This window comes from Ambystoma mexicanum, chromosome 1p, assembly GCF_040938575.1.
Source record: "Ambystoma mexicanum isolate Mex_15411 chromosome 1p, UKY_AmexF1_1, whole genome shotgun sequence".
NCBI lineage: Eukaryota > Metazoa > Chordata > Amphibia > Caudata > Ambystomatidae > Ambystoma > Ambystoma mexicanum.
In genome coordinates this window covers 290,148,185-290,160,937 of record NC_090921.1, presented here as the reverse complement: position 1 = coordinate 290,160,937, position 12,753 = coordinate 290,148,185, and the positions used below count along the sequence as shown (strand labels likewise).

Sequence of the window (12,753 nt, the reverse complement as noted above, 5' to 3'; positions counted from 1 at the left end):
ATTGTATACAGGTTCAGCAAGTTTCATACTAAATGCTTTACCTAACACCGTGAGTAGGTTGACGTCTGGTTTCGACCAGGTAACGAAAGGGAGGTGTTGGGTTGCGTTGTTTAGTGTCGGGAGAGTCAGGTTGTTTCTCGTGCTAACCCTGCTGACAGCATGAGCGGCTTTGCGCAATACCCTTTTTTCTTCACTTGACTAGGCCATAAAACCACCACAACCTAGAGTTTGCGGTGTGCTACTTTTAGCTTGTATCGCAGTTGCTTCACATTAGACCATGAGTAAAAGGGTCAGTCTCTTGTCTGACAAAAACACACCTTCATGTGGCTGACTACCCCACCCCGAATGGCGACTGTCCTTCTGGGGGCACCTGCATACACATTGAGCAAACCTTCACAAGTCCCCATAGGTCAACAAGGAATGGCTGTGTGAGGCCTAGAGAGTTACTTCGGTCAGCTTTCTGATCACTGCAAGGCTTGAACTTTGGGCGGGTCACCCTCTGCTAACTACAAGATAATTGTGGACAGTGACACTCATAGATGTCTTTTCCTAAATCGCAGGCGAACGTAGCATAAGGTTTGCAAAGGGCGCAGCACTAATTTAGTGCTCTATAAAGAAGAATGACAGACTATGAAACTAATGATGACCATTCCTATAGCTCACAATACAAACTAGTGAGGATGAATTGATTTTCGTATGTGTGCGTGTCACTTGAAAACTTGGTTTTGAGCTAAAAATAGATTTTCTATAAGAGCGAGTAGGCGTTGCCTAGATATTTGGGAGAGGAAATGTCACCCACACCAATAGTGAAACGTGAAGCACCAACTACTGTCGGTGTTACAGGGTTTATGGTATAACAAGGTTGTAAGGAATCCACTCTGAAGGACACAGGGGACACAGGGGATCTCCCGTCAGACACTGGCTCTGGTAATACTGGGATAAGCAGGACAGGCTGAGCATTGAAGGGTTAAATATTTCTGTCAACTGGGGAGGATGAGTTACAGTGTTTTTATCCAACCATGGTCGAGAATCAGGCTATTGACCTTTTTCCTTTGTTTTTGCGGGTTGCTTGTAGACGGATGAACTGGAGGAGGAAAACAACGGTTATCGCTGTCGAGATGTGTAAAACGTTACACCCTGAAATAAGGCACAGACGCGGAGCCTTCGTTCAACACATCCTTTATTTCCTCACACGGTCTCCGAAGTGGTTACCCCACGTCATATCCCGTCCCTCCCCTTCCTGTTGCCCCGTGTTCCTTCACACGTGACTAGGGAGTCATGTGACGACATCACACCCCCCCGATACTAAACATTAAGTTCATTATCAGGGCATCTCCTCAATGAGACGCGGTGGTCGACGTCGAGATCTCTGAGGTCTCCAGTTATTTCTTTCGCTCGATTCCTGAGATGGCCAATGGGGCTCATCAGTGTCGGAATCTTCTTGGTCTCCTTCATAGGGTGCATCCCGCATCAGAGTGTCCCTTGGCATGTAATGTTCGACTAGGGGTATGATCCCTGGCATTTTCTTGAAGTGAGAGCTGTTTCTTGTCATCGTGTGCGTTGTTCCCTCAGCCGTGATGAGAGAGCCTTTCCTCTGTGTGATGGTGAGGGGCTCTTCATTGAACGATGCCATGTTTTTGCAATGTTGTGGCTGTCGCGCAACGACGATGTCCCCCGGCTCCAAACTATTCTCCTCGGCCCTCCTTTTCTTATCTGCCATGGTTTTCATGTTCATTTTCTGGGCCGTGTCTTGTTGTCTCATTGCAGTGTCTCCTTTGTACCGTTCTTCCTCCAGTTCTATGTGCGGTAGTCTAGTTCGCACATTTCTGCCAAACATGACTTCTGACGGTGACTTGCCAGTGGTACTGTGTGGGGTATTGCGGTAGTCTCTCATTAACTTGCACAGTAATTTTTCCAGTGGCTCTCCAGTCAGGCGAGCTATCTGCGTGGTGCGTTTAATACTTCCCATGAACCGTTCAACTGTGCCGTTCGCTTGAGGCCATAACGGTGTTACTTTTCTGTGGTGGAAACCCATGTATTCCGCGAAGGTTTTGAAATCTTGTCCGGTGAATGGGGGTCCATTATCTGATTTCACTACTTTTGGAATTCCGTATGTGGCAAACATTCTGTCCAGTGCGGGGATAGTGTGATATGCTGCTGTTGACGGTACAATTTGTGTATCTGGGAATCTCGAGTACTCATCGATGGCCACTAAGACATATTCACCTCCTTCCAGAGGACCATAATGATCGATGGCAATTTCTTCCCAGGTTCCGTTTGGCAATTCAGTCATTTTGAGGGGTTCAGGTCTAGTTTGAGGGTTAAGAACCACACACGTGGGACAGTTTTTTAGCAATTCTTCCACTTGTGTGTCCATTTGGGGAAACCATACCCTTTGTCGTAACATCCTTTTTGTGGACATTATTCCCCGGTGTCCTTCATGTGCAAGCTCAAGGACCCTTTTTCTTAATGAGCGAGGAATCACTAGTTTTGTCCCTTTCAGTAAGAGTCCTTCTGTTTCCGCAAGTTCATCCTTTACTGTGAGCAGACAGGTGATGTCTTGCTTGGTTTCTTCTTCTGCACCTTCTTTGAGTTGCTTTGCCTGTTTCCAGTGCCCTGTCTCAAGACATCTCATAATGACCTGTATTGCAGGGTCCGAGTTGGTTTCTCTGGCTATTTGTTCCATGTCCAAGCCTTGTGGTGTACTTTCTTGGACCACATACATGATGTATTGATCTGCAATGGATGGATCGGAGTGGCAGTCTTGACTGGGATGGCGCGAAAGGAAGTCTGCAGGATTTTGTTCCTTTCCGGGTCGATGAATGATGTTGAATTGATAGTCTTGGAGCCTTAAGGCCCATCTAGCTATTCTGGGAGGCATCTTGGCCTGAGCATTTCCATAGATGAATAATAGTGCCTGGTGGTCGGTGACTATGGTGAAAGGCTTCCCATATAGGAAAAGATGAAAATGTTCGCATGCCCACACGACCGCCAAACCTTCCCTCTCCGCTTGTGAATATGCTTGTTCAGTTTTTGAGAGGCTGCGACTGGCATATGATACTATGTGTATGGCCTGGCCATCTTTGTGATCTAGTTGAGTTAGAATGGCTCCTAGGCCAACTGGACTAGCATCCACTATTAATTCTGTGTGTTTCTGTGGGTCAAAGTATGCCATGTTTTTGGCATCAGCGATGCGATCCTTGATGATTTGGAACGCCTGTTGGCATTCATCCGTCCATCGGAAATCGGCGTTAAGTTTGGTGAGGGCTCTCAAGGGTGCACTGACGGATGCGAAGTCCTTAATGTATCTCGTGCAATAGCTTGCCAGACCAAGAAACGATCGCAGATCGGTGACGGAGGTCGGTGGTGTTGTGTTTGTGAGTGCTCTGACCTTCTCAGGATCCGGAGTCATTCCATTTTTGGAGAAGATGTGGCCGAAGAATCGCAGGGTTGGCTTTCTAAATTCACATTTGTCCTTGTTCAAGGTGAGGTGTGCTTCCTCCAGTGCCATGCACACACGCATAAGGGTGTCATCGTGCTGTTCTTGATTTTGTCCAAACACTAGGATGTCGTCACTATAGTTTAAGCAATTTGGCACATGTTTTATTACGTTATGAATTTCCGACTGAAATATTTCGGCCGCTGAAGAAACTCCAAAACTGAGCCGCTTGTATCTGTAGAGGCCCAGGTGAGTGGCAAAAGTGGTGATGTACCTGGACTTTTTGTGAAGTTCTAATTGATGGTACCCCTTATTGAGGTCCAGTTTTGAAAACACTGTGGCTCCATTGAGTAGATGCACCATGTCCGTTATCCTAGGAGACTGGTGACGTTCTCTCAAGATTGCTTCATTTGGTCTTCGCATGTCTACGCAAATGCGAATGTCAGCGGAGTCTTTTTTCGGGACTGGCACAATGGGGGATACCCACGGAGTGGGGCCTTCAGCAGGTTCAATTATGTCTGCTTCTAAGAGTTTCATTAATTCGGTTTCCACTTGTTTTTGTATATTGATGGGAATGCCGCGGTAATGCTGCGCTACCGGAGGAATGTTGTTGTCTATATGTAGTTCAATTTGTCTGTCCTTCAATTTTCCGAGTCCTCTGAACAGTGCAGGGAAAATTTTGTCAATGTTGGCGGTGGGATCCAGGTGTTTGTGCATCATGAGTCTATATATAACATGGATTAGGCCCATGTCGACCGCAGATTTGTAGCTGAGAATACATCCACTGTCAGTGGCAGCTTCAAGAACATGCATGGGTATTTCCTTCACGTGATCTTTGTATCGACATGACGCCGTGAAAAAGCCTTTGCATGGTAGTGGCGTCTTGGAGCCATATGGAAAAATGAGTGCTCTCGCGGGTTGCAAACGTGGGGCATTTGGCATGTTGTTGTACACTTCCTCACTCACCACGTTTACTGTGGCTCCAGTGTCCACCAGAAATTCGGCAGCCACTTGGTTGACATTTATGATGAGAGTAGGGCTATTTTCTTTTGCTGTGGGGTTTCCAAGGGCATATAGGTAACCTTTTGTCCGTGTTTCTCCTCTATGTGGATTTGATTCCTTCTTGGGTTTGTCCTCTGAGGAGGTGCTAGAGATGCTGTCAGAATGTGATTGTTCTACCAGACACCTGACATATCTCCGGGGACGTCTTTTCCGTCCGGAGGATGAAGATTTGTTGTCACGCCATTCATGTGTGGTCTTTGTTTGTCTTCTATCGGATGTTTCTTCTCGTTGTCGGCGGCGTGTTGTGTCATTATGGTAGTGTGACTCACGACTGGGACTCATACGCCTCACTTCTCTTTCTGGAGTGGAGCGTCTATGTCTTCCACTTCCTCGCACTTTGCTGCGATAGATGAAACACACAGCCTTGTAGTGATTTTCTCCCCCACAGGCAGAACAAATTTGACCCATGGCGGAACAGGTGCCTTCATGAGGATACTCATGTCCACAACGATAGCAAAATGGATCTGTGTTCCCTCTGGTGGTGCTTTCAAGTTTGTGTAGATTTTCATGCTTCCCGTGAATGATGGTGATGCCCTCAAGACTTTCCACCTGTGCTGTTAGCGCCGCCTCGGATCGAGCCAGGCGTAGAATCTCTTCCAGGTTTCGAGGCTTTTGTAGGAGTCGTTTTCTGAAGTCACTGCTTTCACACCCTACAATTATCTGTGAGCGAAGGGCTTCCTCATTAGAGTAGTTGTTAAAATCGCAGTGTTTCATCTTTATTCTTAATCTCATCACAAATGCATCCATTGTTTCACCTTTCAGTTGTTTAGTGGTGTGAAAAATGTGACGCTCATAGTCCACGTTTGTGTGTGGCGTGAAGTAATTGGTTAGGGTTGTCTTTAATTTGGTGTAAGTGTCTATGTCATCTTCAGGAATTTCATCTAGAATGTCTCTCACATTTGATCCTATGGCATGTGTGAGCAAACTGTGCTTCCTTTCATCCTCCAAAGGCCCTACCGCCTTGAGACATACTTCGAAATCCCTCACCCACTTTTTCCACCTTGGTCCCAGTGTACTGGTGTCGCTCAGGTCAAAATTGGGGGGCAGTTGTGATATCAGGCCGTCCGTCATGCTTGTGCGTGTTGTTTTGGCGGGAGTTACTTGTACTGTTAGTGATTCCTCAGACGAGTCATCCAGCATGACAGACAAAGTATAATTGCGCACTCAATAAGTGTAGTGGATGACAGATTAATACGTTTTACTTGAAGGCCTGATGATGGTGGATGTTCCGTGTGGTGTTTGTATACGGAGCCGATGTGCTCCACTTGCGTGCTCTTTAGATTGATCGTACCTGTGTGTGCGTGGGGAGCTGACGCGCTCCACCCACTGAGGTTGCTGCCTTTCCTTTTTGGCGGGAAGCGCTGTGAGGAGCCGACGCGCTCCACTCACACGCTTCAGCGCGAAGAGCCGACTGCGCTCCACTCGCGGGCCAAAACCTTTCCCAGACAGGAGCCGTCGCGGGGAGCCGACGCGCTCCACCCGCGGAATTCCTACACGTTGCTGGTGAGGGAAAACGCTGTGAGGAGCCGACCCGCTCCACTCACGTGCCTCTGTGTGAGGAACCTACGCGCTCAACTCACGGATGATTCTGCCACTCTGGAGTGGTCGCGAGGAGCCGACTGCGCTCCACTCGCGCACCACGTGTGACAATCGCGGGGAGCCGACACGCTCCACCCGCTGACCAACCTGTCGCCGTTGACAGATGCTTACGAGACCTCGCTCGGACTTCTAGGAGAGTCTCAGCTGGCGGGGAGTGTGTATTTTCTTCCACCCGCCGTACGCTTCCGTGTGTTCGCTGCGTGAGTTCCTCGTCGCCAGTGTCGAGATGTGTAAAACGTTACACCCTGAAATAAGGCACAGACGCGGAGCCTTCGTTCAACACATCCTTTATTTCCTCACACGGTCTCCGAAGTGGTTACCCCACGTCATATCCCGTCCCTCCCCTTCCTGTTGCCCCGTGTTCCTTCACACGTGACTAGGGAGTCATGTGACGACATCACAATCGCTGGGCTTACAGAGGTCCGGAGTGAGAAAACGAAGAAGACGGTGTTCATTTAAGAGTTGCGCTGTTGCAACCAACGTTATAACTTGTTGCAGAAGTTTATGGAGCGATCGGCAATCGCAGGTTGCCAGTGCTGAAGTCTTCACGCCGTGACCAGCGCAACAAGGCGAGAGGGAGGCCGCCGCGTTATACCGGAGAGGGGAGTAGGAGTCTGAGCAGCGACGTCCTCTCTCACGCAAGTGCGGTGGGGAAATCCCTTTTTTTTTCAAAACAGACGATCCGAAGATCGCACCATGCTGTGAGGAACTTGCTGTTACGGGAGGTGAAGGCGAGGGACAGAGTGCTTATTGTCGTACAGCTGAAGGGGCGGAACTCCCTCGTAACAGCTGGGAGTGTGTAACAGTGTCCCGGAGACTTGTCCATCCGTCAGCTGGGGAGGCGGAACTTCCTAGACTAACGAGTCAGCGAGGAGTGTGGCTGTAAGGCAGAAGCCGCAACGAGCACGCAGCATGTAAAAGGACTGGATGAAAAGAGACGCTGCAAGCCAGTCTCTAGGGTCAAATCAAACCGGATCAAGCTACGAGTGAGCCAGTGAGTGGCTGAAAGGGAGAGAGGAGTTTTAGTTACGAACACACGGGTGTGTAAAGTGAAGATTCTGAAAAGGAGGAAAACTGTTCCCCATTAGATGAGAGTTTAATGAAAAGAGGAGGAACCAGACTTTCCAAATAAAAGGGCGAAAGCAGAACCATTGCATACTGGGATTAAAAGTTAAAAGACGGAGAGACTACTAAAGCAGGTGGTCAAGGAGTAAGATATTACAAGCTAGAAAATGAATAAAGCACCAGAACTTATTGATAAAACAGAGACTGTGAGCAGCATATGACAGGAAACCTTTGTAAGAATTTAATAAGAAAAGACCAAGACTTTTGAAAGGCAATGAACTAAAAGAAATGTAGAGAGAGACTTGAAGAAGATGAGAATAGAACATTCCTACCCGTAAAGACTTACCTGGAAAGACCCCATCCGCTGCATGAAGATTTCATCAGTAGAACTCATCTACCAAATTGAAAACGTATCCTTTTACCTAAAAAAAGAAAAGAAAGGAAAGGTAATTCAAAAATAAAAGTTGTTTCCCTAACAGGAAAACGTATACTTTCAGTTTCAGCGTACTTATTTCAAAATAAGAGAATACACGCTTACAAATTTAGAGATATTTATAAAGAAATAATTTCTATAGCGTCCACGGGTTAGAAAGGAGAAGGTTGAGATGAATATAACAGAAAATAGATGATTGTACTGGATCTGTCGGTGACCCTAATTTAGCCAGGCCTTCAAATTATCCTTCCCCTGGTATAGGAGAAGCTTGGTAGCAACATGACCTTTGAGTGCATGCTTCCAGAAGACCCTCCTACCCCCTCAAAATAAAGCTTGTGCACAAAGCAAAACAAGCATAGGGACGTGATTCCCGGAAGGTTAAGAAATCTAAGGTCGATTTATATGAACATTTCCTGGGTCAAGATTACATACAGATCTCTGCAGCAGGAGCTTAACCCATTCCACTATTTTATTTAATATTACAAAAATACAGGTGCCTGAAACGACCTGTCCTCAAAACGCTCTACCCAAATATCCGCTAACATTGAAATGCTGGCCTGAATTGAACTGATCATTAGTCTGGGAGAATTTGTGGCAGGACCACTGAAGTAAATGTGGATTATTCTAATGAATAAGAGTGTGCAATGCTGGGTAATTTCTTCAAGTGCATTCCCTTTACAGCTCTGTTCCCCTATTCCCTGCCCCCTTTCTCGACCCCCCACCACTATCAGACCTGTTATCGGAATTACTTTATAATTGCAAAGCTAAAGGGCAGAATTCCTACGTTTTGGGGCGGGAGTACAAGGTTTTTCCAGAGAGAGTTCTTATTGTGGCATCATCTATTCTGGTCCTTCCCCTTAATTAACACGATGCTCTGCACAGATTTACTTAGAAAAAATATATGTCTTTAAATGACTTGTACTTTTGTTCCTAGTTCTTACGGTGCAATGTTCCTTTGTGGTTGGCCTTGTCTGGAGATGTTCTCTCCCTGCTGGACTGCGCGCGGCGCGCCCTTCCCAAGGCAGGCCTTGCAGCACTTGACACTTGCAGGCCCTGCTGCTATGAGTATTCTCCTATGGAAAGCGTATCCTCATTAATGGTGAAAAGGTGCAGGGGGTGTCGGCCATCTGCTTTGCCATTGTTCTTGTTTGAATGCTTCCTAATCTGCAGGTGTTCATCCATTGTGTTAAGGGATACGTTCATACATCACATTTATAAATGATGAGCATGACCGAGTGGGGAGACGATACATGGACAGATTCTGCTAAATCAGTTTAAGCTCTTGCAAAACATAACAGAACACGTACTAAAACATACCCTTGCAAAGGCAGACATACTGTATTCCCAGAGATGAATGTGTTTGTGATTGCTATACTTCTGGGGTTAGGGCGGTTTAATTAGTCGGTACACTGAACGTGTGAATGAGTGCATTGCTTAACACTGGCAGTTCAGCAGGTAATGCTCCCATTGAGAGTGTTAGATGCCAGTATGGGTATTAGGGATGGCTGTGCCAGCAGCTGGTTTACTGCTTACATGTGGTGTGCTTGCACTAGTGCACTGAGAAGGGTAGGCAGTGTGAGTGGTGGGTGTGTTGACCAGAGCTGGCAGCGGTGAAAGAGTATATTGTAGGTGCTTGGTAGAGCAAGCTGTGAGCACGCTGTTCGGCTGTTGTTCCATTTGCAGTGCATATACAGCTCCAGTATGCCACCCTTAAAATGTGGGCATTGAAGCAGTATTTAGAGAGGATATAGACTGCTTGGCTCAGCAGTCTTGGCAATGATCATGCTGCCTATGGCTGGCAGTGCCAACCGACAATACATTTCTCAAGCTGGGGTGATTTTGACTGTATAATATTCAGTGTAAGTGGGTGCCAGGATGCGCTGCATCGCAGCCCCACAGTCCACACTGCATGACATGGTGATATTCTACTGGTGACATGACACCTTGTAAGCCAGCAGGGATTGGGAAAGGCTCTGCCACAGTGCCAATGATAAAGGTTTGCAACCTGGGCACCTTAACCACCTGCAGAGACACAAATGCTATGTGTGTCTGCCCAGCTCTGACTCGGAAACGGCCAGTGCTTGAATGTCCAGACTTAGCCGATTCTATAACTGGCTCGGGAGCAAGAGAGAGCACCTACGACGCATTTCTTCTTCAGTCTTTGAAGTAAAGGTACACTGTAAAAATTAAATGGACTAGTGGTACGGCGTACCAATGATTTATATTACAGTTCCATCTGTGGTTGTGGTTATTCAGCACAGCATGCTGATTGCCGTGCCTCCGGTAGATGTCCTACCATTTGCTAGTTAGCAGTTACCACCGGGGAAGATATCATTTATTTGCCTGGCTACTATTGCTGCTAGTGCACAGCTTGTATGGTCCTGATTGCTCTAATCCTTTTTTGTGGGTTAGCCCCTAGCTATTGGGTGATGCTTCGGTGCTCGTTATATCTTTGTTACAAGCCCTGCACTGTGTGTATATGACATATACTGTGTTTATTGAGTCTTCATCATCGTTACTTTGTTTGTTTTTGCAGGCAGGTCGCTGTTCAAGTACCCACTATAACCAGGCTTTAGCAGAGCTACCAACAGCCAGCCAGGCACGCCCATCACTGCGTGTAAGTAACCACTAGTGTTTGTATATCTTCTATGCAGTATAATGTAAGGTGGTCCTGTATAGCATACTTCAGACGCTTTGGCATCCTTTACTATGCACAGCTTTTGTCACCCTCCAGGAACCCGGCCACCCTAGGATCCAGTCCAGTCTATAAGCAGCAGTAACCAGGCAGAACAATCCTATTCCTCCACACCCAAATTAGAGTTAGAGAATCAGTCGCTCTCCTCTTTCAATCTGGCCAAGTTTTGTTATTGTGAATTTGCATCCAGGCTTAATGTGTGCCAGAGCAAAAGAAAAACCTGGATTACACAACTCTCTCAAAGGCCCTGTTGCAGAGCACATTCCCAACCTATCCATAACCTCTCCCTAAACCTTATTCTGGTTTTCCTACTTCCCCTCTTCCTATCCAACCATCGTCACCCTAACCCTTCTTCCCTGCTGAGGTGGCAGAGCCCTGTATAAGCATCGACTTCCAGGTCCCAAAACCACAGTGGGGGTGGTTGGTTCATTCCACTCCTGTGCCTCGGAACTGTGGACCCTGTCACAGAACTGCAAGTATATAAAGTTATGTTAATTTATGAGTTGTGTTGTAATGTAATATTTGACCATAAATACTACTGGCAAGGTAATTTCCAGTGTAATCATTTTGCTGTACTGCTTATTAAATACAACTTTTTTCTTTACGTGTGGCAACTAGTAGACATGCCTTGAGTCTGGTTCTGCAAAATAAGTATTTAACTGTGTGATGATTTTTTTTTTAAAAGATCAAAAAACAAAAGTTATGTTATCACTTTGTCAAGCGTTTACACAAAACATAACATGCGACAAACACATTGACCCTCCATAAGTAGCATTTTCTGTAAAGTCGTGAATAGATGTGATTCACGGATGATGGTTTGAGGGCCACTTTTTGGGGGGTTTCCGGGCCTATTTCATGTCCCAGTCCGACCCTGGTGCCATACTCTTCATCTACACGGGCAATGTCATCCTCCTCCTTAGTAATGTATTATTTCTTCGATTAGATTTATAGAGCCCTTTCGCCAAAGTGCTGTATAGGAATAAGAAAACAGTCCAACGGTTTACAAATGTTTACAAATTGACCAAACATGAAAAACAAATTTAAATTTTTGTAAAAATGTTTTCATTAGCATTTCTTAGTTTACCGTTTTAAACTTTTTATGCTACATTCAATCTCTATAAACCCAATTTGCAACATCCAACTATTCAGAAGAAATAAGAAATTAAAAAAAAAAAACAAACACAAAGATAAACACACAGGAATACATTCACATATAAAGTCATCATGTCCAAGATGGTAAAACCCACAATCCGGGTTTCATTTCCTTTTCCTTGGTTCGCCTCTAGTGCAAATAAAATACTCATTCACTGTTTTACGAACATGTTTGAAATATCCTAAAAAAAAGCTAGTAGTGCCAATATCTCAGTAGTTCTTCTCCCTTGCATCGAGAGATCCCATGTTTCTTTAAAAATCCCTGTGGAGCAATTTTTTAAGAACTTCCCCAGATGTTTTGTCCTTAGGTCCTTCAGAGCCAAGCACTCAATCATAAGATGCATCTGAGTTTCAAGTGGATCTAGGAAGAATGTACATGAGTAGTTACGATCGCTTTCAATCTGCCATCTCTCAGTTACGTTCTTAGTCGGGAAGAGGTTTAGGCAAAGTCTCATGAATTCCTGTCTAAGAGTGGGTGATGGGAATTTCTTTCTGTAGCTCTAGGACTCACCTCTTTTACTGAAGCCACCTCCCAATGCTCTTCCACTTTTGAATGAAACAATCCTATTCTTTGTGGTAATCCTGTCAAGGTCCAGATGTTTTTTTTTACATATCCTGGGTTCTCCAACAGGGTATCTTCTGAGAGAGCCAAGTTTTGGAGTATTGCTGAGTATATACTTTTCCACTCCAGCAGAGGTCTTTCCTGATTTTTCTTCAGGGCACTATACAATACTTCAAAGCCTCCCTCCCCAGTGGGATCCCTACATTTATGAAGAAAAGATAATGATTTCCACTCCAAAACTGTGTACAGGGATGACAAGCCTAGCTCTCTGCGAACAGTTTCAACTGGCAGTGAGTTTGGCAAGTAAAGTGTTCTTCTTCAAAAGATCCCCTCAGCTTGTCGCCACGCTGACCCTGCTAGCTGTAATTGAGTTTCAGCGCCGTATGTAAGTATTGGCATTACCATAATTTTATAAAACTCAATAACCAGAGATAGGGAGAACTTACAATAACTCTGTTTGATGATTCTAGCATGAGTGGCTAGATTCCTGGCTTTAGATTTTAAAGCCATCAAGCCAGGAGAATCATTAGTACTGTTATTCAGAGATAAACCAAGATATGTCATCTCTGCAACTTCAGGGACTTTCTCCCCATTGAGGAACCAAGCTCTTTTAGCTTGTTGTGACCGTCTAGCGTTGCTTAGTGTTATAAATTTAGATTTTTTTGGATTGATTACTACCTCATTAGAGTCAACGTGGCTTGCCAAAGCATCCAGCTGTCTTTGCAGCCGTATCACTGTTTGGTCAA

The 12,753-nt window shown here is 45.6% G+C and overlaps 1 protein-coding gene across 7 annotated transcripts in view; it reads left to right on the top strand.

Annotated features, from left to right (window-relative positions):
- Positions 1 to 12,753, top strand: part of LOC138569251 (uncharacterized) — a 557,461-nt gene that overhangs the window by 144,620 nt on the left and 400,088 nt on the right. For all 7 annotated transcript variants that reach the window (XR_011303199.1, XM_069647113.1, XM_069647095.1 and 4 more), the window contains one exon: positions 10,135 to 10,215. Coding sequence is in view for 6 of the 7 variants with exons in the window: in XM_069647113.1 (XP_069503214.1) it covers positions 10,135 to 10,215 (81 nt within the window). In the remaining variant the exon portion in view is untranslated. The remainder of the gene's footprint in view (positions 1 to 10,134; positions 10,216 to 12,753) is intronic.